The sequence below is a fragment of the Sceloporus occidentalis genome, unplaced genomic scaffold, assembly GCF_023333645.1.
Source record: "Sceloporus occidentalis isolate IW3139 unplaced genomic scaffold, rSceOcc1.0.p SCAF_10, whole genome shotgun sequence".
Lineage (NCBI taxonomy): Eukaryota > Metazoa > Chordata > Lepidosauria > Squamata > Phrynosomatidae > Sceloporus > Sceloporus occidentalis.
Window position 1 is genome coordinate 14,300,616 of NW_028316990.1, and position 25,423 is coordinate 14,326,038.

The window sequence follows — 25,423 nt, forward strand, 5'->3', positions numbered from 1 at the left end:
TGGCAAAAGCAACCCCCTCCTGAACAAATCTTACCAAGGAAAACTCATAATAGGGTCGCCATATATCAGAAATGGCAATGATAAGCCTGGCCCTGTGATTTGTGATTTCCATGAGACCCAGCAAAGATAATCTGGGCACACAGCAGCAGATTTAGAAGCAGATTTGGGAGAATTGCTTTGAACAATGCAAAAGCTAAGTATTACGGCCTGCGCTCAACATCTACGTTTTTAACTGTACTGGACCCTTTAATACTGCCAGCCGCTCTGAGTCCCAGTTCTGGAGAAAGAGTGGGGTATTTATTATTATTATTATTATTATTAGAAGAAGAAGTAATGTCTAGAGAAGTCTTTTCTCTATCAATCTCTATGTCCTCCAGTGCGATTCCATGGCCAACTTTTGCCAGAAGCTGCACTGGAAGACCTAGCAGTTCCTAGAAAAAATGCCTCTCTAGGCACTTCTAGGTCCTCCAACACAATACTATGGTCAACATCCAGCAGATGTTGACCACAGAGTTGCTCTGGAGGAGCTGGAGGTTCCTAGAGAGAGGTGTCCTCTCAAGTAAAGAGTGTTTGTTTTTATTTATGGTTATTCCCACATTTATTTATTGTTGTTGTTTATTGTTTTATTGGTTATGGTGGGTGGGTTTATGGGGTCTTGTATTTTACTGCATTTTAATGCTTTTTAATACTGTTGTAAGCCGCCTGGAGCTCCTTCTTCTCCCTTGAACCTCAGTGAATGTGGAAGAGCACTGCTTTCCTTCCCAGGGCAGAAGTGGGCTGCATTTCCAGCTCCGCCTGAAGGGGGAGCCCGCGCGCACAGAGAGGGAGAGCGAGCGGGGGGGCCGTGACGTCACCGCCCAGCGGTCTCAGCAGCAGCAGCCTCCTCCTCCATTTGAAGTTGGCGCCCAGCGGCTCTTCCCATGATGCCCCGCGCGGCGGCGGCTTCTCCCGCTCCCTCCCTCCCTCTTTCCGCTCTGCCGCCGGGGCTCCGCGCAGGCGCACTGGCCTCCCCGTCCGCCATTTTGTGTCCGAGGCGGCTGTGGGAGCGATTAAACCGCGAGCCGGAGCTGGGCGCTGGCGGCCGGCGCTAGCGGCGAGGAGGCGGCGGCGGAGGCGTGGGGAGCGTCGCGGGGCCCGTCCGGGGCGGGTCTCGGGGACGGAGGGAGGCCCGGAGGCGCCCCCGGGGCAGGTGAGCCGCGTGGGGGGTTTGCAGTCGCTTTCTCCGGCCTCTAGGTGTCACGATGGGGCTCGGCGGCGGCGGCGATGACGACGAGGAGGAGGAGGACGGGAGCGGAGAAGGCGGCGGCGGCGGAGGAGAAGGGGCTTTGTCTCCCTCTACCGCCGCCCCGAGGCCCAGGGAACGCCGCGCCCGGCCCTCGCGGCGCCCCAGGGAGGGCCTCCCTGGCGGAAGGGCTGCTTCCTCCCTCCTCCTCCTCTTCGGGCGCCATTTCGGGCCTACAGAGAACCCCTTCGGAGGCCGAAATGCAGCCCTTGAGGCGCGGTCCCCAGCGAGGCCTTTCCTCCCCAGACTCCTGGGCCTCCTCCCCCTTCCCTGGGCTCTCCTCCTCTGCTCTGCCTACCGCAGCTCCCGGGCCTCGCTCCGTCTCCGCCGCTGCCTCCCTCCCTCCGTCCAGCCGCCTGCCTGCCTGCCTCTCGCTGGCGGTGCGCGCTGCGGACTGAGAGAGAGCAGAGGAGGCGCAAGCAGAGCGGGACTCGAGCTCCCTCTTGCAAGGCGAACGGCGAGCTGCAGCAGAAGCAGCAGCAGAGGCGCCAGGCGGGGACGCCCCCGAGCTCCCTCCCTCCCTCCCTTCCTCAGGGAAGGCGAGAGTCGGAAGAGACCCTCCAAGGGCCACCCAGCCCCAGCCCCTTCTGCCATGCAGGGACTCCGTCAGAGCAGCCTCCCCACAGATGGATCCAGCCTCTGTTTGGAGACCTCCAGGTTGCCTGGCAAATACCTCGAATCCCAAAGGCCCGTTGCATTTAGACACACATAGGATCATAGAGGGGCCACAAAGGCCATCCAGCCCAACCCCCCTTCTGCCATGCAGGGACTCCCCATCAAAGCACCCCATTGACAGATGGCCCCCAGCCTCTGCTTCAAGGCCTCCGAAGAAGGAGACTGACTGCCCCACTCACTCTCCAAGGGAGTGTCTTCCGCTGTCAAACAGCTCTTGCTGTCAGGAAGTTGCTCCTAGTGTTGCGCTGGGATCTCTTCTCTTGTGCTTTGAATCCACTGCCATGCCTTGTATTCAGACTTGTTTTCAAAACAGGTGCTTTCTCTCCTTCCTTCTCACAAGGATGCCGCCGTCTTCGGTTTGCATTGTGACTTTATGGCGGAGGGCCAAAAGTTTGGAATGACAGTCTGGCCCAAAAGACGAAATAAACCCACTGGAGACCTCTTTCGCTGCCCTGGCTCAGTGCTAAGGGACTCTGGGAACTGTAGTTTTGTGAGACATTTAGTCTTCTCTGTCAGAGAGCCCAATAAACAACAGTTCCCAGGATTCCCTAGCGCTGAGCCAGGGCAGTTAAAGCGGTCTCAGGATGGATTATTTCTGCAGTGTGTTTTGGACCCCAGCGGTTGTCCATGATGGAGTCAGGATTCGAACCCTGGTCTCCAAAAGTCCAACACTCAAAACCTCTCTTCTGACTCATGAACCAACCCGTTTCTTTGGGTAATGCTATTTCTCTTTAAGAGCAGAGTACCATCTGTTCTCCTTCGCCCTGTCATTATTCGTGCTCATTGCCTTCTTCTTCCATCTTTCCTCTGGGCATTTCTAGAAAATTCAATGGGGTTTTGGGGTTTCTTTTTCCCAGCACCTGTGAAGGCATTGTGTTGTTGTTGTTGTTGTTGTTGTGGAGGACGATGGGCTCTCCTAGTTCTACAAGAGAAGATCCTGCTGTAGGACCGTCTGCTTTTATTTCAAGGGAGCAGAGTGACCTGAATCATAACATTAAGCCACCAGAAATTCAGGTTTTTGTTTTGAATCTCCTGCTTTACAGTACCATTCCTTTGGGATCTGTACACAGTGGTGCCTCCACATTTGCTGGGTTAGGGATGGAAGACCTCTGTGAATGTGGAAAATAAAAGACATCATTCTTTATACCTGAGAGAACGCCTCTCTAGGAATCTCCAGGTTCTCCAGTGCAACTCTGTGGTCAACATCTGCCAGAAGTTGATCATCGAATCATGTTGGGGGAGAGTTTCTGGCAGAGTTTCACTGGAGGACCTAAAGATTCCTAGAGAAAACATCTTAGTCCAAACAGCAAATAATCAGATCTGCAAAAGTCAGAGCTGCAATGTGGAAGGCCAACTGTATAGGAAACAGGCCCCAAGAAAAGGAGCTATGTCACTGCCATACAAAATTTCAACCAGAGAATTTCACCTAGAGAACATATTAGTCAAAGCCATGTACTAATAATCTAAAGCGCAAATGTGGAGGGACAACTGTACAGTAGTGACAGTTCAGAAGAGAGCATATGCTAGCCGTCTTTCTAGCTGGCCATGTAAAGTTGGTAGGCCTATTAGCTGTACCTCTCCCAAGTAGGCCAGGCCAAAGGGGGAGAGAGTCAGTTTTCTAAAGCCACCCTTTTTAATCCTAGTCGATCAGCAATACTTAAGCTTTTTCATGCATTCATTGAATCACACCAGTGAACTGCCTCATCCAGAAAGGGAAATTGGGGTGGGACTTTTTTCCTCCCCTCTTTAACAGTCACCTACATGGCAGGACAGCTGAAATCCTGAACCTTTGCTGTTACTTTTAGAATGAAGTGCTCCATTTTGAGGTACAGTGGGCCCTCCACATTCACTGGGGTTAGGGGCACAGGACCCCCATGAAAGTGGAAAAACCACATACATACATACATACATACATATTAACCTGAGAGAACACCTCTCTGGGAACCTCTAGGTCTTCCAGCACAACTCTGTGGTCAACATCTGTCAGTCAACTCTCCACATTTGTGGCTTTGATTAATATGTTCTGTCTAGGAATCTCTGGGTCCTCCAGTTGACCAAAGAGTCATGCTAGGGGAGCCAGAGAGTAATCAAATATGTGAATTAAGCCACAAATGTGAAGGGGCGACTGTAATTCTAAGTAGAATTCTATACCATTTTACATTGAATATATTCTCCTACCCCATAGTTGGCCACTGTTGCCGTTTTCCCTTAATGTTAAAAATTACACATGTAGTTTTGAAACTGTAATAGGTTCTCCTTGCATTAGAATTTTATAGAATACAGCCATGGTTTCAAACCCTGCCATGGAAACACTCTGGGCAAGTCATATTCTCAGAAGAAGGCAAGGGCAAACTCCCTCTCAAACAAATTCTGCCAAGAAAACCCACTAATAGGGTCGCAAAAGATGACAGTCCTGAAGTATCACCCGCTTGTGGTCTGTTTTCCTGTGCCACCATCTACTTACAATTCATCACCGAATGACCACATTAACTGTTGGTTTTGTTTCAGGCTCTCTTACTACTTTTTAAACTCTTTGCTGCTGTGAAAACAGGTGGTTGTCATGTGCCTCTTGCATTACTCTTCTGCAGCCTTTGGTCTCAGTGGTAAACTGAGAAAGGCACAAGGAAACAAAGAGCATTTTAGAGTAGCTCAGCCTAGACTGCTTTTATATATATTTGTAGATACGGTTTTAGAAAAGTGAAATTTATTTGATTCCTGTATTGAAACTGGTGGAATTTAACTGGGCACTGTGTTTCTGTTGGTTTTTGTGGGGCTTAATTTTGACTACATTTTGCCAAATTGTCCCCAGTTATCAGATGGATTTCTTCCAACAACCTGATGCTAGGAGAATAACATGTAGATGTGACAATTGTTTGTCCCATATATTTTTTTGCTGTGCCAGCAGACTTCAGCTTTATATCTTGAACTTTCAGTTCTGAGTTTTTATAATCTTAAACTGCTTCTGATGTTTGGGATGGGTGCATTAACCATGACTTTAAGCGATCCATCCCCTATCTTCAGAGGTCTGGATATGTCTTGTATCAGCTGTTACAGTTATGTTGGCTGCATAGTACTGCTAGGGACTGGATATACTCTCACTGCTTTGAACAAAGTTGGGCCAAAAGAAGAGATTTAGGAATTGCTTTGTAAATATAGTGCATGCCTTGACTGCCAAGTCAGATGAAATGTTGTAGTTTAAAAGATTTGTAATCTGTAAATCTCTGGTACCTGAGGAATTACTTTTTATGCATCTCACCTTTCCTATTGTATGACATAGAGGCCACTGCAAGCCTGAAGAACTTGAGACCATGTCAAACTCAAGATTTTTGTTGAGGTTAAGATGAGATCGAGAGTAGCCTCATTAATCAGCTACAGCTGTCCCTCTATATTTGCAGCTTTGCCTTTTGTGGATTGGATTATTTGCGGTTTTGATTAATGTGTTCTCTCTAAGAATCTCTTAAGTCCACCAACACAATTCTGCCGGACGTTGACCATAGAGTTGTGCTGAAGAACCTAGAAGTTCCTAGAGAAAACACTTGCCTGGCATTTGTAGGTCCTCCAGCATGATTCTATGATCAACTTCTGGCAGATGTTGACCACAGAGTTGCACTGGAGAACCTGGAGATTCCTAGAGATGTTCTCTTAAGTATAAAGAATAGCATTTTTATTTGTGGTTTTTCCACATTCACGGGGGTCCTTTACCCCAGTAAATATGGAGGGACCAGTTTATTTACAGCTGTAATTACAGCCATGATTCTAACATTTGATGTAATTGGAGCATCTACGATAGAACTTTTGAACTGCCCCACAAGCTGCTAGCCCTCGTAACTGGTGAAATACACGATGCCATATATTCACATTATATGATCATATAAGCCATGAATTTCCCTAGTGTTTTAGTTTTTTGTTGTATTTTGTTGGTTGTGTAGTTTTATTAAATCTGGTTAGTTTAGGCTTGAATGATTTTTTTTTGGGAGGGGGGTGGTAAAGTTTGATCCCTTCCATGCTTTTGAAATTTAAAAAAATATTTATTTAAGGATTGTTCAAAGTGTTTAGTTTTTTTCACTGATAGACTTGAAAGACATGGCCGCTGCATGCACACTTCTGTTGAGAGATGCTTTTTGTAGTGATCTGAGTGGCAACTCGGGATGTCTCCTTTTAGCTGTAAAACATGGCCATGGGTAAGTCAGGCTCTAACTAACACATCTAACAAGTTATTGAAAGTTAGACAACTGTTCTGAATTTTCAGCAGAAAAAAGTAAGACACAAATGCAGTCTCACAATTTGTGCCCTGACACAGTGTTGCAATTGTTTGCAATAATAGCTTGACAAAAGATAAAAATCACTTTCCAGATTTTAATTTTAGACTGCAGATAAAAAATTGTTCTGTCTCTCTCCATAAGTGTGTCTGACAGTCATGTGAATTGTGTTGACCTTATTACTTCCCTAATGCAGTTTGGTGTAATTAGTGTTGCCGAAAACAACTTGGTATGTAATCTTGCCCTTACATATATTCCGTGGAACTGTCCTCTGAACAAGCCTATGAAGGATTGAACTGGGAAGAACATAGGAAGATGGCTTATTTTTGCTCTCTTTCAGTATTGTACTCCAGTTGGCAGGAGCTTTCCAGAATCTTAGGTCAAGGTTCTTCCCATCTGTTGACTCTAGAGTTATTTAAATGCAGGTGACAGGAATGAAACTGAGCTGTGAATCCTTATGTGGCTTTTGAGTCTAATTAAATAAGGATGACTTTGGAACCTCACTAGTGTGAAATCTTCAAAACTTCTTACTTAAATAATCTATCCCTATAAGTTAACCTAAAACTCTTCTCCAAAGTTGTCCCTTTGCTGATTCAAAGTGTGACTAAGAACCGGAACAGACTTGAACTAAAAGCTAGCTTCCTGATGGCTTGAGAGTGTGGTGTTTATACACCGCACACCCCCAAGTCATCTTGAAGTTGCCCAGCTGTTTACAAGTGGGTGGCTTCAAGACATTTTTACACCATGCGCCACCAGAGCACCTCCCAGATGCTGCAGGGTGTGAAAAGCTGGCTTTTTGCCAGAAGAAAAAAGAGCAGATCTTTGCTGGTTCTTTTTCAGCCAGGGAAAAGGTGGGTTGGGGCAGCAGTGTGTGTTTGCCACAGTCTCAATCCATCTTCGGAAGGGGCAGCTTCAAGCTGCCCTTTCTGCCCATTTATTTTGCCCCAGTCTGTATTTTGTCATCTACCTTGACATCATTAGTACTTGCTGATAAGTGGCTTAAGCACCAAGATCTCATGAAAATTTGAGATTTTAATTTTAAAAAGTGCTGTGGCCTCTCATTTCTCCTCCCACTGAGCTTCCCCTGCTCCCTCCCTCTCTTCTAGACTTGTCGCAAATCCTGGAGATGGCAGATTTAACTGTTGAAAATACTGCTTTACTATTTAACATGTATGCATGGAAGAATGTATCTGATGCATATATCTCTGTTTCTCTGGATGTATGTAGAAATTCAAGTTTTAGAAGTACTTTTTCTTTTTTCTTTTTTTTTAATTTTTTTATTAAGCAAACAATATAAACACATATAACATTCATTTATACAACAACTCACCTTACATATAACAATTCATTCCCCTCCCACCCCCCATATCCGGCCCCCATCACTCTCGTAGTCATACTTTCCTTCTTCCTTCCCTATCTTCAGTCATTCGACAAATTAAAAAGATTTCCAAAGCAAACCCAAACTGTTTCATTATCTTAATGTTTCCTTTCCACTTTTCCTTCTTTATTTACTTTAAATATCTGTAATTTCCAATTATCTATTTGATACCATAACTTGTATATCCATAATACCCAGTAGCTTAATTGTGATATTTACCTAAACTGTCTTTTCTTATTTTATTTTATTTTCCTTTAAGGAAATTATTATATCAATTTGATTGGATATACATAATCAGTTCTCTTTCAAAAAGCCTTTGTCAATTTTATTTTGGATGTTTGGCCATTTCTCAGAAATATAATTCTTTCCCAGTCTTCTTTTTCTACATTGCCTTCCTTTCTTTCCTGATCTGAATAATGTTGAGTGTATCCTCTGTCCTCCAATTTTTAGAAGTACTTTTTCTGAAAAGCACTGTTTCAATTCTAGCAAAAAGTCATAGCCCTTACTATCTATATTTGCATTTTCAGTCAGATCCATCACACATTTGTACTTGTGATAGGACAACAGTAAAGAAAACAAGAGGATAGGAAGCCATGCCTCTAGAAATAATTGTATGTTATTATTCAGTTATGAGAGCACTGTAAAACACAGTGTTTGTGCTGCAAAGTGATTGCAAAACTTTGACCTAGATCTGGAGGAGATCTGCATGTAGAAGTTCATATTTAATACATTTCATGCAGCTTTTACTTCAGAAATGGGGACTGTCTTCCCACACACACAAACATTTTGCTGTCTTTCATAGTTGTTTGTGGCTGTGTGTGTGTGTTTGTGTGGTGCTCATCAGTTGTGAACCCTGAACATTATTGGCTTGATGCTGTACCCAGCTGGTATATTCATCCTTTCTAAACTGTAAGGCACCCCACAGAACCAGCATGGTTTAGTAGTTTGATCATTGATCTATGATTCTCGAGACCAGGATTCAAATCCTCACTCAAGCATAAAACCCTGGGTGACCTTAGGCCTCAGAGGATAGCAGCAGCAAACCCTCTCTGAAGAAACTTGCCAAGAAAACCCTATGGGTTGCTGTAAGTCAAAATTGACTTTAAGGCATACAACAACAACACAACAGGCTACAAAATCTTCCCTAAACTTGGCTGAACAATAACCAAAGCTATGTTGGTATGTTTTGTTTTATTTTATTCTATTTGAGTCCTTACTGAGTTGGGAAAGTTATAGAATGAGGACAAACCTGGGAGGCAGTTATGTTTTAGCAAAGTGAAAGGAGTGGCCAGAATCACTCTTTGACTCAGTTGCATTCTCAACAAATGGTTGCTCCTGGACTTTTGTGTTGTGCCTAGGCTTGAGTGCCTTGTAAATGGATCATTAGCCATGCTTGAGCTGTATTATTTAAAGAACCAAACAGAAGTTGTGAAGACAACGTACTACTTTTAAGACTATGTACATCCGCAGTTTCTTGGGGGTTTGTATTAAAATACAGTTGTTATAAATCCATTTTGAGTCATTCAGTCTGCTTTTAATCAGTCTAACCTACTAATTGAGTAAATATTCCTGCCCAATTTCTTAAGAAAACAAAGGCAATTCATTGATGTCTCCTTTGGAGTTCAATGCCAACCTAAAAGTGCTTAAATTTGGCTGGAGGGTGCATTCTGTTACAGTAACCTGGAGGTGGGGAAGCTGTGTCCCTCTGGAGTTACTGGGCTCTAATTGATTTCAGCCAGTATGGACAGTGGTTGAGGATACCATTGTAACAGCATCTAGTAATCCATAGGTTCCCTTCCCTTGCTTTAACCAGTGTTCAGCCTGCCCATGTTCACCCCCCCCCCCCCCAATATGGACCTCCGCAAGGGTTAAGATCAGTCTGTGAGGCCTTGCTTCAAATTTTGTCTAGTTTGGGAGTCTAATTGGATTCCCAGGGAGCATTGTCTTTATGATTATAGTCCCAGAGGTCTGGAATAACCTTCAAAGAGCTGTCTGCATATCTCCCTCTTTAATGTCATCTTCTAAATAAGTGAAGATTGTTCTGCTGTCTTTTGCATCTGGAAATTAACACCTGCTACTATGTTTATTCTGTTCTTGCTTCTGTTGCCCAAATTGCTAGGCTACCAAGATGGTGCCACAAATTAATATATAATAAGGGAAATTTAATAGCTCAAGTCAATAGTAGTGAGAGGACTCCAGGTAACTTCAGAGATTCAAGATGCCAGTCTGTGTTTAACAGGTACTAGAACAAGTGCAAAGTGCAACCTAATTTTATTGATTAATAGCAAAGGGAAAAATCACCATTCACACAATAGCATTTTACATTCACATAAGAACTAATGAAAGTAAAGATAGTAGCTTGTAGCAAGGTTGAGGGAAGGCAATACCTTACCAGTCCAATCATTGGATGATGGAAGTCACAATAGCTCAACAACATTCCTGCCTGATTTAGACTGAGCCAACGTATCCGTGCCAAGGTAGACTTTTTATAGAGTCTTGAGGCAGTTGGGTGGATTTCCCAGGCATCTCAAAAGTAATGGGATCCCCAGCTAGTTGATGGTTTTAATTTCAGAATTACAAAAGGAATATTTTTGGTTGATAACAGTGACACTGATTTAATCAAGCAGAAATAAGATCAAGACAACCCCAGTCATAAAGGTCATCTGACTTTTCCAGGTTTGCTCTCTGTAACTGCTATTATAATAAAAGGTAACAAATCTCTTCCCTGCTCTGTTCCAGAAGTTATGAGCAGATGGCTGAAGTTGAAACCTGTTTGAAAGCATCCAATAATCTACATAACCTTAAAGTATTTCAGAAGGGACAGCTGTGTTAGTCTGCCTTTTGGAATCAGTGGGACTCCTGAAGTACATTTTGTTCCAGATCAGGGTACAAAATTTCTAATTCTTAATCATTCTGTTGATGAAATCTGTCTTGGGAGGCTGCGCAAAATGTGAGATAGTAATATAGCAATGCGATATAGTAATTTAGAGGGAATATGAAGTGGATGCATGATATATTTAATGCCAGGACACTTATGCATCAGGGTAGTAGGGTGAAAGCAGTTGTTTACATTCTTAACACAAAGAAAGCTATGATCCTCAAGGTTTGCTGGACTTGACTTTTCATCATCCCTGACCAACGATTATACTGGCTGCAGCTTCTTGAAAGTTGGAGTCCCAACAACATCTGGAGGGCTCCAGGTTCCTCATCATTGATTTACAACTCATTTAGTTAAATGCAAGATAGTGCTGCTCACTATCCCTGGCAGCCAATCTCACTGTTACCTCATTGAAAGAGACTAGGTGGATGATGCCAAGACGTAATGGTGGCCTGTAAAGGAGAAACCAGTGTCGTGTATACACTTGAATTAAGCCTCTAATTTACATATTTGTCATGATGTATTCTAAGGATTTAAGATTAATTAGTATGTTCAAAGCAAAACAGTAGTAAACCATAGTGCTCTAAAATATCCCCCCTTCCTCAGTGCCAGCTACCAAATAGTGGGTTTCCAGAACTTATTATTTCAGTGGTTCACAAAGACTCCTCCCTTTTTAATGAATGCAATGTTTGTCTTTTATAAGTAAATTGGAAGCATAACTCTGTTAACAAAATCTCTGACAGCAAAGGTCCCTTTTAGACAGTCTTTTAATGCCTCCCCACCTTCTTCTTCATCCTGAGTTTTATCAACATCAGGAGCATACTGATACAAAATTATAAGATCTGTAAGATTGGCCACCAAAATGGAAATCATAAGAAAAACAGAAGTTGGCAGAAGAAATACCGTAGTCAGTCCTGGGTGCATTTTGGAAGAAGGCCTCAAGTGGTCTCTAGAAGGTGCAAAACGTTTTTGTTTCCTTGTGGAAGATTTACCTGATCTTGTGGCTTAATTTCCCATGTGTGCTCTTTGGAATGAAAGATTTGTTGACTTATGTTGGAAGTGCTGATCTTCTTTTTGAGATACAGAAACCCATTTCCTTTGCTTTCTGTTTTCTTCCATGCCTCTAGGATCAGATTTTCTGTTAAAGCAGTAATGCCCGGAAACACAATACTCTTGTTAACTGAGGCCACTGAAGCCATGCAGGTTAGAGTTTTCTAGTATCTTAGGTATATAAAACAGTGACGGTAACTCTGAATCTCCTTTGCCTTCTGGATTCCTTCAATGACAGCAGTTGGACTAGGTGCCTTTCCAGGTACCTTCCAACGCTATGATTCTAAGATTCCTATTCTCTACTGTTTACAGAAAAGGTTGGCTCACTCCACTTATATTGTCAATATGTCATGAGCATAAGGGGCAAGAATTTCTTATATAGATTTATTTGCAGGACAAATCATTAAAATAACTCTGCTCAGACTTTCATATCCTGTTTTTTAAAAAAAGACTGTTCAAAAAAAACCAAAACCCTACAAGTGTCTAGGGTATTCTGACCTGGAACTGAAAATTGTAGAAATAAAGACAGTGTTTGAAATCTCCCCTGGACACCACTTTTCGACTGTTTGCTTTGGTCATTACATTGTGTGTTTTGTTTTTCTCCTTGGCCTGCCTTCTTGACCTCCACTTGCTTGTGAACAGGCATTTACTGAGTATTTATATAGAGAACATATGGTTTGTTTTCTCTCTGCCCTTGATTCACCCCTCCCCGAATAGCATGGAACGGACCTGTCTGGTCTCATCCCTCTGAGAGTGGCATGGGATGGTGGTTGACCTCTAGGCAGCTGCTTCCTTTCACAAGACAGGAAGAGACCTTAAATGAGAGGGAAGCTCTTGTAGTTCTGTAGGGAAGCCCTGCTCTTAAGTACTGTGGTATCACAGTAATGACCCCTAGTGGCTAGATTCTGTCCATGCAGAAAGCGTTGCACTCAGTAAATGCTTTTCTGCTGTGTTTTTATCTAGTTAGCAAAGCTATTAGAACATGAATCTATCCACAAGCATCCCTTCTTCCCTTACAGTAGTGAAGCTGCAGGAAAGTATAGTCCCCCCCCCCCATATTTTTGTATCCACGGATTCAAGCATCCATGGATCGAGAATATTAAAAAAAAAACATAAATTCCAAAAAGCAAACTTTCATTTTGCAGTTTTTATATAAGGGACACCATTTTACTATACCATTGTATATAATAGAACTTGAGCATCCACAGATTTTGCTATCCACGGGGGTTCCTGGAATCAAACCCCAGCGGATAACAAGGGCCCACCATATTGGATGTGCTGGGCAAAAGCTTGACTGGAATCTACTGGTAGATCTTTGCATAACTGATACTAGACCAGCAAGGTTTTCTGTCTTGCAGTTATTTAACATTTGCATTAAGAAAGCTGTGCATTATCTTTTGTTTGAGCCACTTGCAATCTCAGAAAGCCCAGTCAAGCTGGAGAGTCTGCCATCTCTGTTGAGTATCTTGCTTCTAACTTTTTTGGACAAGGGGATTGTGCTAGTCTCATGTGGTCCACAGATAGCTTATCTGAGATCAGCACATTTCTAGAGCTCTCTGGAAGGCCGCAAACATTGGGCCAGTTAGAATGGTGTATGCACAAATCCCTGCCTCTGTCCTTGCCCACCAGACCTTTAGAATTTAGGTATTCAAAAAGAAGCATAAAGTCCACCTGTCTTTTCAGCTCATTAATATACCTTAAATTCTACCTTAGAATAAACTGGATTTTTTTTCACATTCTGGGCCCACCAAGAATTAAGGGATTCATTCTGTTTTTCTCCATACTACCATGAAATGCTGCTTGAGATGAAAGTATGGTTTATAAATTCAGTTTATGAGAGAGGTATATATGTGTACACACATAAACATACAGATACACATAAAACTCTCATCTCTTGAATTTTTTATCAGTTCTATTACAAATCCAATTTGTCATATTTGTCTGATGAAATTGCTGAAGGGATGGAAATCTGTCCCATTTGATATCTTATAAGATCTTGTCATCTTGTAAGATGCCAAGATGTCTTCCTAAACAGAGTCTTTTTTTCCCCTCTCAATTTCTTTCTCTCTGTTTCCTACCAGAAAGGTGACATGGAAGGCGAAGCAGTTGAGGCTATTGGCGAAGAGTCTGAAACTTTTATTAAAGGCAAAGAAAGGAAAACCTATCAAAGGCGCCGGGAGGGTGGGCAGGAGGAAGATGCTTGCCCAATGCCTCCCAACCAGGCAGATGGAACTGAGGTAGTACAAGATGTAAATACTGGTGTACAGATGGTCATGATGGAGCAGCTAGATCCAACACTGCTTCAGATGAAGACAGAGGTCATGGAGGGTGCCGTGCAACAGGAAGCTGATGCTACTGTAGATGACACACAAATAATAACCTTGCAGGTTGTAAATATGGAAGAGCAGCCTATAAACCTTGGTGAACTCCAGCTTGTCCAGGTACCTGTTCCAGTGTCTGTACCTGTTGCTACCACTTCAGTGGAAGAACTTCAAGGGGCCTATGAAAATGAGGTCTCAAAAGGAGGCCTCCAAGAGGGGGAGCCCATGATTTGCCACACACTCCCTTTGCCGGAAGGCTTCCAAGTAGTAAAAGTTGGGGCAAATGGTGAGGTGGAGACTCTGGAGCAAGCTGAACTTCAACCCCAAGAGGATCCTAATTGGCAGAAGGACCCAGACTATCAGCCCCCAGCCAAAAAGACAAAGAAAACCAAAAAAAGCAAGCTCCGTTACACTGAAGAGGGGAAAGATGTGGATGTGTCAGTTTACGATTTTGAAGAGGAGCAGCAGGAAGGCTTGCTGTCAGAGGTCAATGCAGAGAAGGTGGTGGGCAACATGAAGCCTCCCAAGCCAACAAAAATTAAAAAGAAAGGTATGTAGTGCTGTAGATTTTGGGAGTTGTGGAATCTTTAAGAACTGTGCTCAATGTGAATTACTGCTGTATGTCTTCCTTGCACAAAGGATCTCATAGGTCTAAAAACAGGGCATGCTTAAGAAAGTGGCTAAACTGACCCACCAACACCAGAAATGACTTTTCACCCTCACACCTGAAAAATCTGGTATTGCTGCACACTAAGATATACATACGGGGTGTTTGTGAGATGAAATCCAGATTTGGCACTGGGCAAGTGTAAGACTGGCTCACTATCCAGACTGGGGGAATTGCCCTCCATTATATTGAATAGCTCAGTTGATAAAAATAAATGCAAATGGGTGAGATAAATGTCTATTCTTTGACTTTCATTGGTGCAGTACATTTTGTGTCTTCCCATCCACCCCCTTTTGGTAAGGTATGGGATGGGAGAATAATGTGGAGCCTCACTCAAAGTAGGGTGTTGGATTGGATTATGCTTTTTGGTACTCCTAGCCATATGTCTTGAGTGTGCGTTTATGTAGAAGAGCCGCCATTTTTAGACTTCTGAAGGGTCTTATTTTCTGAACAGGGGTGAAAAAGACATTCCAGTGTGAACTGTGCAGTTATACTTGCCCACGCCGATCAAACCTGGACCGTCATATGAAAAGCCACACTGATGAGAGGCCACACAAGTGCCACCTTTGTGGCAGAGCTTTCCGAACAGTCACGCTGCTGAGAAACCACCTCAACACTCATACAGGTACCATGCATGACTTATGTGTACACATAAGCATAGTTCCTGGCAAATGCTTTTATGTAACTTTTAGTTGGAGGGGGCACATTTTAAAGTTCATCCACCTGAGCTAGCATCAGTCCCAGATTCTGCAATTTGTAGCAATACTAAATGGCTTTCTTTTTTGGATGAGTCTTACTTCTTAAACTAAACTTTAGGGATACAGCTGTAAACAGTTGAGTCTAATAAGGATGGGGAAGGAATTAACTCCAAGGAAAGGGATCTAATATTTTTAAACTTCTGCAGAGTCCCAAACCATTTTTGCAGCCTTCATATTGTGACAGTTCCTTTTGTCGATGGGGACTAGAAACCTGGTTAATAGCCATACTATTATTATTAGATTTTTTGTTGCTGCTAACAAGTGTTCTTGCTTCCACTGAAGCTGAAGCTTCATAAAAATGCCATGCTTCAAAACAAACAAAAAAACCCTGAGACTTTCCATTTCTTCTGTGTGGGATAGTCACATCCATAATCAAGCAAGAAGTATTCCTTTACGGTCAGGAGGAAATATAAACTTGTACTTGTAACTATGTGTACCATATTTAGCTTTTTTAAGCATTGGAGCCCTTTGGCCTGGAATGTTTTGTTTTGAATTTTTCTTGGGATTTTTTATGATTCAAGTTTTCAAAAGAGATTTTGTTAGAGGTTGTTTCTTTAATTTTAAAGAATGACAAACACCAGCTGCTTACCAATTAGATAGTTCTTAAACATTCTTTGTCTGCTGGATTCTTCAGGTACTCGTCCTCACAAGTGTCCTGACTGTGACATGGCCTTTGTGACAAGTGGTGAGTTAGTTCGGCATCGTCGCTATAAACATACCCATGAAAAGCCATTCAAGTGTTCCATGTGCGACTACGCCAGTGTGGAGGTATGTTTTAACTCTATACTTGCTCTTAGCCAACATATTTTATTGGGCTCTCTGTTAGGAGTTTTAGAAAATGGCTGCTACTTCTAAGCATGCTTACTGCTGGAAACATTAGCCATGTCCTCCATCCTGTCTTGTCCTATAGCAGAAAGATGATGGTTATATAGTAGGGACTGAGGTTGATGTGTTAAGATGCCCATTTGCCTTTGAACAAAGTTCACCTTTCTGTAGCCTCTCCTCGGGACCTCTTTGTCACTTCCCATTCACTTAAAATCTGTTAAATGCCACTATTGGCCATCCAGTAGAGGAAGAGCTTTTTGCAATGTATGTATGGAGTAGAGAGAAATGGGGGAAGGAACATCCCAAGGTCCTTCTGGCCACATTTATGTATAGAATGTAGGTAGGTAGGTAAATGTGTATGTGCGTGTATATGATGTTTATATGTGTGTATGTATATGACATCTATTAATAAAATTTTAAAAAGAAAGAAATTACCACTATGGCCATGGTCCAAAGAAGTGAGCCACTAGTTCTGGATGCCTAGGAGAGCTTGTGTCAGTTTATCCTCAGTTTGCCCAATGTCACAAGGCAAAGTTGGGGAGGTTTTTTAAAAAATGGGTTGAAATCACAGTACTTACTTAAGAAACATATTTTACAGTAATTACAGTATACACCATTAAGTTTGGGCGCTAAATATTCTCAGTCCCCCGTGTTCTTTGCTTTTATGTAGCTGTCATACTACTACATCCTCTTCCTGCCTCAGGTCATCAAATTCAAAGACATGTCTCTTCTGAAATTAAAGCTTTGCAATTATTGTTTAATAAAGGATGGAACTCTGCTCTGAATTTGCAAAAGCAATTTGGGAGTTTGGTGCAGGAGGCCTGCTTTTCACAATGAAAACTAACATTGGACAGATACAGGAACTTTTGCACTCCAGCAAGCATTCCAGCATTTCTTCTTCTTCTTTTTCTATCTCATCATATAGTTCAAGAAGTGCATATATCAGAATAATAACATGGGTACTTGTGTGGGATATGGCTAGAAATTAACTTCAGAGCTATCTTTGCTAATCCAATCCTGCCTTGGGTTTCAGGTCAGCAAGTTGAAACGCCACATTCGCTCTCACACTGGAGAGCGTCCATTCCAGTGCAGCTTGTGTAGTTATGCCAGCAGAGACACTTACAAACTGAAGAGGCACATGAGGACCCATTCTGGTATGAACTGTTCTCTGGCCAAGGTGGTAGTATGTGCTTGGCATTCTTTTTGTATTGCTCCTTTGACATGAAAAACTTTTGCAGTTTCTGAATTGTTTTGGAAATATGGTGGATGGCTTCCACATTATTGCTTACTTGATTTTGGTAAAAAGTGGGATATTGTAAGATATGCTGTGTCTCTTAGCTGAACACCAAAAAGTGGATGTTCTCTGACAACATCTTCAGACAGCTCTATGGGTAATAGCAATTGCTTTGGTCAGAAGAAAGAAAACGAGATGCATTGACACTCACCCAAACAGAACCCTAGTTGTATCTGGTTTACAGCAGTTGGGGAATTTTGGTCTTTTCCCTAAATTCTCTTTATCTTATCTTTTGGCTTTAATGGGAGATAGTTTTTCCCAAATCTCCTCCTCTAACTTTGTTTCTTCCAACAACTGAGGCTCTTGAGCTTAATTGTCTCTTTCCCCATTCTGAAAGGTGAGAAGCCCTATGAGTGTTATATTTGCCACGCTCGCTTCACCCAGAGTGGGACTATGAAGATGCACATCTTGCAGAAGCACACAGAGAATGTGGCCAAGTTTCACTGCCCTCACTGTGACACTGTTATTGCACGGAAGAGTGACTTAGGTAAGTATCTTACGGTTTGAGGAGGAAAAATAATTTGATAAAATAGAACAAAAATGCAAAGTTAAATGGGTCATCATCGCCAGTTCCTTTTATGGGAGGCAACCTAGGAACCATATGGATTAAAACAGGTATAGATTCTACTTATTTGATTGCCCTTGTGGTCTGTCATCTTTCAACACAATCATGAAGGTTACAAATTAAAATGCAGGCTGTCTCAAAGTGTTTCAAGTATCATACTAGTTACAGTGCTGTGCAGATCTGTCTATATATTAATTTTAGCTCTTTATCTCAGAATGTCCTGAAGAAAGCTCGGAAAAAACAGCATTACTAAATGGAAGGAAAAATACAGAAGAGTTGAAATCTAGGATGCTGGGACTGAGAATGTTTGTTTAGCAAAGCAGAGTAAGAATCTGGCAGATTATTTTCATGCTAAAATAGTCTTCAGGAAAGAAGCTTGGAGTGTTTCAGCATATTCCACAAGCTATGTGACAAAAGCAGAGCATTCTTTGTTTCTGTTATCAGGTGTCCATTTGCGGAAGCAGCATTCCTACATTGAACAGGGCAAGAAGTGCCGTTACTGTGATGCTGTATTCCATGAGCGATATGCACTCATCCAACATCAGAAATCTCACAAGAATGAAAAGCGCTTCAAGTGTGACCAGTGTGACTATGCATGTCGACAGGTGAGGAAATAGAGTGAAAACTGTTGGTTATACAAAATCATTAAATGAGACTGCTGAGGCCTTCTTCCCTTTCTACTGATAACTTGTTCTTTGGCTTTTCCTAGGAGCGGCACATGATCATGCACAAGCGAACCCACACTGGAGAAAAGCCTTACGCCTGTAGCCATTGTGATAAAACTTTCCGTCAGAAGCAGTTGCTTGACATGCACTTCAAGCGCTACCATGACCCAAACTTTGTCCCGGCTGCCTTTGTCTGTTCCAAGTGTGGCAAAACATTCACACGCCGTGTAAGTTCATTTTTAGGCCTGTGGGATATACTTTGTTTCAGTAGAACCCTCAAATCTGTAAACTGGCGTGAGATGAAAAAGAGTAGCTCAGGCAGATGACCACTAACAAGGAAAAGGATGCCTGTGAACACATGTTTAGAGTATGTTACCACTACCAGGACCAAGGTCTCAAGTACTTCATGCAAAAAATCACACTTTGCAAGTGCTCTTTTCCAGCAGTCTAATAGGGCGAAGGAGTTTTTTATTGCTATTTGTAAGAAATGCAGGAGACAAAAAAATCTATGCTAATCTTCTGCTGATTTCTCAGATATCAAGTAGTAGATGTCTATCCCTAGTGCAATTGATCCAGAGTTGTTACATGGAGTACTGAGGCACAGATGTATAAAATAAAGTTTTGGATACAGCTCCTGACTGTTTACCTGTCAGTAGTTTGATGGTAACAACCCTAGGCCAGCCTGAATAGAGATTATTCTGCTAAAAAACAATATTCTGCTAGAAATGTATCCCATTAAATATGTGAACTGTTAGAAGCACTTCAAAATTTAATGAATTTGTTTTGCTCCATTAGTCCACAGAAAGTGTTTTGGAAACCAAGAATGGAAATCTGGCTGTATTAGATCCTGGAGTGTATGCTTTCCTCACCTTTGGGTAGATTTTTCAGGAAAGTTTTCTTAGTACACTTTGCTTATCAGCACTGGCTGAGAGAACGTAACTTGCCCATGGTCACCCAGTGGATTTCCATGGTCAAGCAGGGATTCAAACCCTGGTATCCAGAGTCCAACATCCAAACCATTACATCACACTGGCTCTCCATCGGATTGTGTTGATGTCTAATATTTGCTTTCCTTCCTCTAATCAGAACACTATGGCCAGACATGCGGATAACTGCACAGGACCTGGTGGTGTGGAAGGAGAAAATGGAGGGGAACCCAAGAAGGGGAAACGCGGTCGAAAGAGAAAGATGCGCTCCAAGAAGGAGGACTCCTCTGACAGTGGTAAGAAATGTGCAAATCATCTGGGAGATCCTAACTTTACATTTGAGCTTGCAAATCATTGCAGGTGCGCTATTGCATACTACATGGTTTACCTCCCCAACCTTGCACTTAGTTCAGAACAAGGACCTTGCTATTGGCCAAGAATTATGGCTGAATTATGGAAAATCCATCCACACTACAAATCTAAAATTAACTATTTCTACAAACTATACAAACTAACCACTGCAATAACAAGTGGGAAAGGGGAAACAAGAATGACTCCTAACTTGCCAGCTAACAGCTGTAATTATTAAATTATTTTGTTTCATACACACACATATCAACCAGTGGTCTTGTGAGGGGAATAGCTGGGACTTTCCACTTTGGTACATAAAATATTCTAGCAGCTGTAACCATATATACGACAGTTCACCCATGTTTCTTCACCTTCTGTTCATCCATCAAGTCCAATAGAAAAAAATTCTGGTTTCTATTAAAATTTAAAATGCAGAATGTCCTCCATCATAAAATGTGTCTGTGCCTTGTATTTTCTTGCTTTTAGTACAAATCCATCAGATATGACAAAAAAGTTCCTTCTTTTTTATTACATTTCCAGCCTATATTGCTGGTATTGTTGATCATCTTAGCAAGTTTTTCTGATGTCAGATACCATTGATATATAACATTGTAAAAGTTCTCCGTAATATTATGAGTTAAAGTAACTTTAAACACTTCATCCCCATTTTCTCTTACTGAGCCATCTGTATATTATAACCTATATGTTATCATATGTTCTTTTTACCTGTTGGACTTCCATTTCCATTTTCAGTAATAATGTATACATTTAATCAATTAAATGCTTAGCATCTGTACACAGTTGTATTTTAAATTCTGATTTTGTAAATTCCAAACCATATAAATTTCTCTCACTTAAATCACTCAAATATCTGTCTGTAAAAGTTCCATTAAAAATTATAGCCCTCTGACTCCAAATCTCCTCTTGTTTTCTTTTTATAATGCCCCTCTTTAAAGATCTAGATAAATTACCCATTTATCTCTGAATACTGTGGTCCAAAACACACTGCAGAAATAATCTAGTTGGAGAGCACTTTAACCACCCTTGCTCAGTGCTAGGGAATGCTGGAAATTATAGTTTATTGTGTCACCAGAGATCTCTGACAGAAGGCTAAATGTCTCACAAAACTACAGTTCCCATATTTCCCTAGCAGTGAGCCAGGGCGGTTAAAGCTGTCTCAAACTGAATTATTTCTGCAGTGTGTTTTGGACTTTTGTAAAGGAATCTTGTAGCACCTTTGAGAATAACTGAACAAAAGAAGTTGTAGCATAAAGTTTGGTAGACTTGGTCTAGCTCCTCAGACGCATGTGTGAACGGATTACCAGGAAGGACCTTTATAATCAGACTGTATGCCTAGCCATATAGTCTGTTTATAATGGTCCTTCCTAGGCATCAGTTCACTCCATGCATCCGAGGAATTTGACATAGGGACTGTTCACATGAATGAAAACAGTTTTGCCTCATTTTGAACCCTACCTGTTTAAATTATGTATGTGGCCTAAATGGGAGGAAACTGGAATGAAGTCATGCCCTGAGACTAAACATCAGAGCAAAGTAATCCCAGTTTGTTCCGAATCAATCCAGAAAGTGTGAACTATCACACCAACATGGAGAGTATGTGCCAGTGCAGAGATGACGGAAGGAACTAGTGAATCCCCAGCACCATTGCTGCCCGTAATTTTTTTTTGTTGCCTACCCCAAATTGATTGTACATACACACAAGAGGTCATCTGCAACATTGTCCCATTGCAACACCCCATGAAGCGAAATGGTGACAAACACAGCAGTTTGTCAACAATACCATGTATTTAATAAAAACATTAACAAACTGACTGGTTTGCAAGGGAGGAAAAGGGGTATGTGCAGTGGACCACAACAATTGTGCTATGCCAATAGCACACTGGGCACATGAATGCGCCGAATGTGCAAATGATCATTTGTACAATTGAATAGGCTGGCGCTGGGTGGGATGAGGGAAGTGATTGGTGGCTGCTGGCAGTGCACCTGTACACACACAATGTGTTTGGGGTGGAAGAGAAAAAAATAATGGTGTGATACAGCTTATACCCGTGAATAACCCGTTTTGGCCAGTCCTTCCTTGCAGAAGGGGGGACGGTGCAGACTGCCCATGGGTGTTCACCTTGTGGTAGCTAGTAGTGCAGTCAGCAGGTTTTCCCTTGAAATCAGGAGACCCCTGAGGTTAGCCAGCTTTTCTTCTCCATCCACTCAATGCCCAAGTCTACAGAAACCTATGCTAATTGGCTTAGTTATGCTTCTTTGGCTCACTTAGTCTCAAAGGTGATATTGTAGTATACTTTACATCCTGTTATTCCAGACTAACATGGCTGTGTTTGAACACTGTACCTCTTCTGTATAAAATGTCATGGTGCGAGATCCATAAAGACATTTTAGGCATAATCTCATTTTACATTTCTTCCATATTCTTCACAGAGATATTCAGGTTATTTTCCTTTTGTTGTCTTCAGTTATAATTGTCCTGAATTTACTGATTTATTTCTCTATATTGAAGAGGAAAATGCTGAGCCGGAGTTGGATGAAATCGAAGAGGAGGATGAGGAGGAGACAGCAGTTGAAATAGAGGCTGAACCTGAAGTGGAACCTGTGGCTCCAGCACCACCACCAGCTAAGAAGCGAAGAGGAAGGCCACCAGGCAAAGCCAATCAACCAAAACAGCCCCCATGTAAGTGTTGGTTTCAGGGTGGGGACAGGAATGGAAAATGTTGCATACCTTATTCAGGGGCTGGGTTTTATCAAAGTTGATAAGGAAGTGAGGAAGAAGTGAGAGCCCAGAATAAGATATAGAAACAAATTCAACTGGGAGTCGTGGGGAAGGAAGAATAGCCCATCAGGGCATGGCAGAATTCTTGGCATCTTTTGCAACATGTTTTCCAAATACAGTATCTTCTGTATAAATCTAGAAACTTGGTGGGACAAAATACGCTAAACTCATAGGGAATTTGCACCAGATAATAAATCCTAGGTGAAACATTGTGTCAAGGGAATTCTTGCTCAGTTTTCATCTGAAACTGAGTTTGTGTAATTTGATTAGTGGCCCCAAGACACATGAGCATCTTGATCATGTGAATTATTCAACTGTTCATATTCTAGGATTGGAAACCCTAAACCTCCTAGAAACATAGTTCAGGGATGTAGTGGGCAAGGATGCAGTTCCTATTCTAGGAAGTGATGAAGAACATTTCTCCCTGTAGACAGAGTTGATGAAGATGCAGGGAAGAGTTGTAGCTCTTTGCATGCTGATTTGAATACTGGTATCTCCAGGGTTGGGACTAGAAAAAGGCTTCAGTCCGAGATCCAGGACAGCCACTGACAGTCAATATAGACTGTATTGTATGAGTACCAACTGCAACTGTAAATTGTCACAAAATTCATTTGCTATTAGTCTAAGACTGATAGAAGCAAACCAACTTCAAAACCACAATACTTAATGAATAATCAGAATTGGAGATTCAAGTTCAGACACTATACGTGTCTTGTTAATAACATGATTGACCACTAAAACTGGGCCAGAGTTAGATGTTCCACCTTCCTTTGGTGATTTGAATTTACCCTTAGGCAGCCATCCTTAAAAAACATTTCCAAATGCAACTTAAAGAAGTGTGAGTAATACACATCAGTGTGCATTTTCTCTGATTTTGTGAGTAGGGCTCTATTTGCAATGCCTAGGCTGGCAGCCATTTTCCTTTCCCTGCCGTCAAGAAATGTATATTAGTTTGAAGAACCAAAGTCAGAAATCAGTTGAGCCTGGTCTCTTGGCAATTGTTAAATTTTAAGGAGGTCTTTACCAGATATTGCTGAACATTTATCAGTTGCTATATTCTCCAGCCTCTTCTACACTCTCAAAAATTCAGTTTTACTGTGATTTCTGTGGAAGGGGTTGAGCTACTTGGAAATGTTATCTCCATAAAGTTGTGACCTGTCCACATTCTCATTCCTTAGCAACAGCAATCATTCAGGTGGAAGACCAGAACACTGGTGCAATTGAAAACATTATAGTGGAAGTCAAGAAGGAGCCTGAAGCAGAGACTGTAGGAACTGCAGCAGGAGCCCAGCCAGCTGCAGTGGAAGCGCCCAACGGAGACCTCACCCCAGAGATGATTCTGAGCATGATGGACCGGTGATGGAGGAACAGTTGTGCTCTGACTTAATCTGACCTGGGCTCTTTGGACGTGACTCAATCCCTATTTTGTTGTTCTTTTTACTTTATTTTTGGCTTTGGAAAATACATCATTTTTTACACCATTTTACAAAACAAGCCAGGAAGCAAAACTTCAAATGATGTTAGAAAGTGATTTGCCTAGAACACTCTCTGTTTAATGTTAGCCTAACCGGATCATGGAACATGGGGCAATTTTTAAGTCTTCAAGGGTCGCCAGCAAGTCACTCGATTCAGTTAGCTCTGAACGGCGTAGTGACAGGCCATGGACAGCCTTCACACATACAGTGTCGGGGGAAGCAGAGGCCCAGACTCCAGTCTCCACCAACTGCTCTGGATCTGCTTGCACGTTCCTTGAAGCCCTCTAGCCTCGTTTCTCACTATAGAGATTTTTAATTGTAAATGCAGACTCGGGAGAGTTGTAAAACTTTTATTGCATTTTGGTTTTGCCTTTTTCTCTTCATCCCTCTCCTCACTGGCTCCCTGTCAGCACTATAGGTTCAGCATGCTCCAGCTGGTGTCTCTTTCCAGTTGCTTTGCTTTCTGCAGGGCATCTCTGTAATGATCAAGCTTGTAAATAACTCTTTTTTTACATTTTAATCTTTTTCCCCATTTGATTAAGAGGTTTGAAGGGTGGGGAGGGGAAAATGCAGTTTAAAAAAAAGAAAGCCCTGTTGTTTTAAACTATTACAAAATGAAATTATGCAGGAATTGGTATAGATATACTGGGAATTTATCAAGTTGGTGGAATAATGCTACCCAAGTGTTAGAAAATCCACATCCTAACTCGGTTTCTAAGGACATGGACATGGTCTTGTAATGTGTCATTTAAACTCTCTTCTTGAGTTTCACATTTTCACAGCTCTTGCTTTTCTTTGCTTTCATTTTTTGTGTTTATTAATTCTGTGTTAAAAGCCAAGGTGTTAATTTGTAATAGGGCTTCCATGCCCTGGAAACCTAGGGCAGGAAATTTTACTAGGTCAGTAATTATAAGATTTGGGATCTTTAATTAAAAAGAGAAAAAAAATAATAATGTGAAATACAAAAATGATGCCTGTATATGAACCATCACATGTTCAAAATGCGTAAGCTTTTTATAGAGCCTCAGTCTTGCTGATTTCAAAAAACCTTTCTTCTATGTATCGCTTTTAAGAGAGCTATCAGGTTAGCTATCCGATTCTAGGTTGATGCATTTTTGTACTTAGCTGTACTGTGTGATATTTTTCATTATTTTAGGAAACCAACATGAAATAAAATGTTATAAAGTACATAAGGGGGTTTGGACTCTGGGAAGGAGAATATACTGCTGTACAGCTAATAAATAATAATGATTA

At 41.9% G+C, this 25,423-nt stretch overlaps 1 protein-coding gene across 5 annotated transcripts; it reads left to right on the forward strand.

The window, feature by feature from the left end:
- Positions 1 to 1,113: 1,113 nt before the first annotated feature.
- On the forward strand, positions 1,114 to 25,423 carry CTCF (CCCTC-binding factor). Of its 5 annotated transcripts, none has more exons than XM_089477017.1 (13): positions 1,137 to 1,189; positions 10,334 to 10,480; positions 11,600 to 11,675; positions 13,604 to 14,393; positions 14,965 to 15,135; positions 15,903 to 16,036; positions 17,127 to 17,247; positions 17,725 to 17,874; positions 18,397 to 18,557; positions 18,662 to 18,844; positions 19,704 to 19,839; positions 22,425 to 22,595; positions 23,873 to 25,423. In XM_089477017.1, the coding sequence occupies exons 3-13, from the start codon at positions 11,625 to 11,627 to the stop codon at positions 24,052 to 24,054; spliced, it is 2,250 nt and encodes a 749-aa protein (XP_089333143.1). In that variant the 5' UTR covers positions 1,137 to 1,189; positions 10,334 to 10,480; positions 11,600 to 11,624; the 3' UTR covers positions 24,055 to 25,423. The 5 variants fall into 5 exon arrangements, with proteins under 5 accessions (XP_089333144.1, XP_089333143.1, XP_089333146.1 ...); XM_089477016.1 differs by lacking the exon at positions 1,137 to 1,189 and adding an exon at positions 8,160 to 8,773; XM_089477019.1 differs by lacking the exons at positions 1,137 to 1,189; positions 11,600 to 11,675 and adding an exon at positions 8,159 to 8,773.

What these genes read in the sequence shown, in the direction of transcription:
- CTCF (XM_089477017.1), top strand. Translation starts at nt 11,625, where the DNA reads ATGCCCGGAAACACAATACTCTTGTTAACTGAGGCCACTGAAGCCATG. An exon ending in AGGCCACTGAAGCCATGCAG is followed by an intron (nt 11,676 to 13,603) that starts GTTAGAGTTTTC and finishes GTTTCCTACCAG; the next exon opens with AAAGGTGACATGGAAGGCGA. An exon ending in GGAGGACTCCTCTGACAGTG is followed by an intron (nt 19,840 to 22,424) that starts GTAAGAAATGTG and finishes TCTATATTGAAG; the next exon opens with AGGAAAATGCTGAGCCGGAG.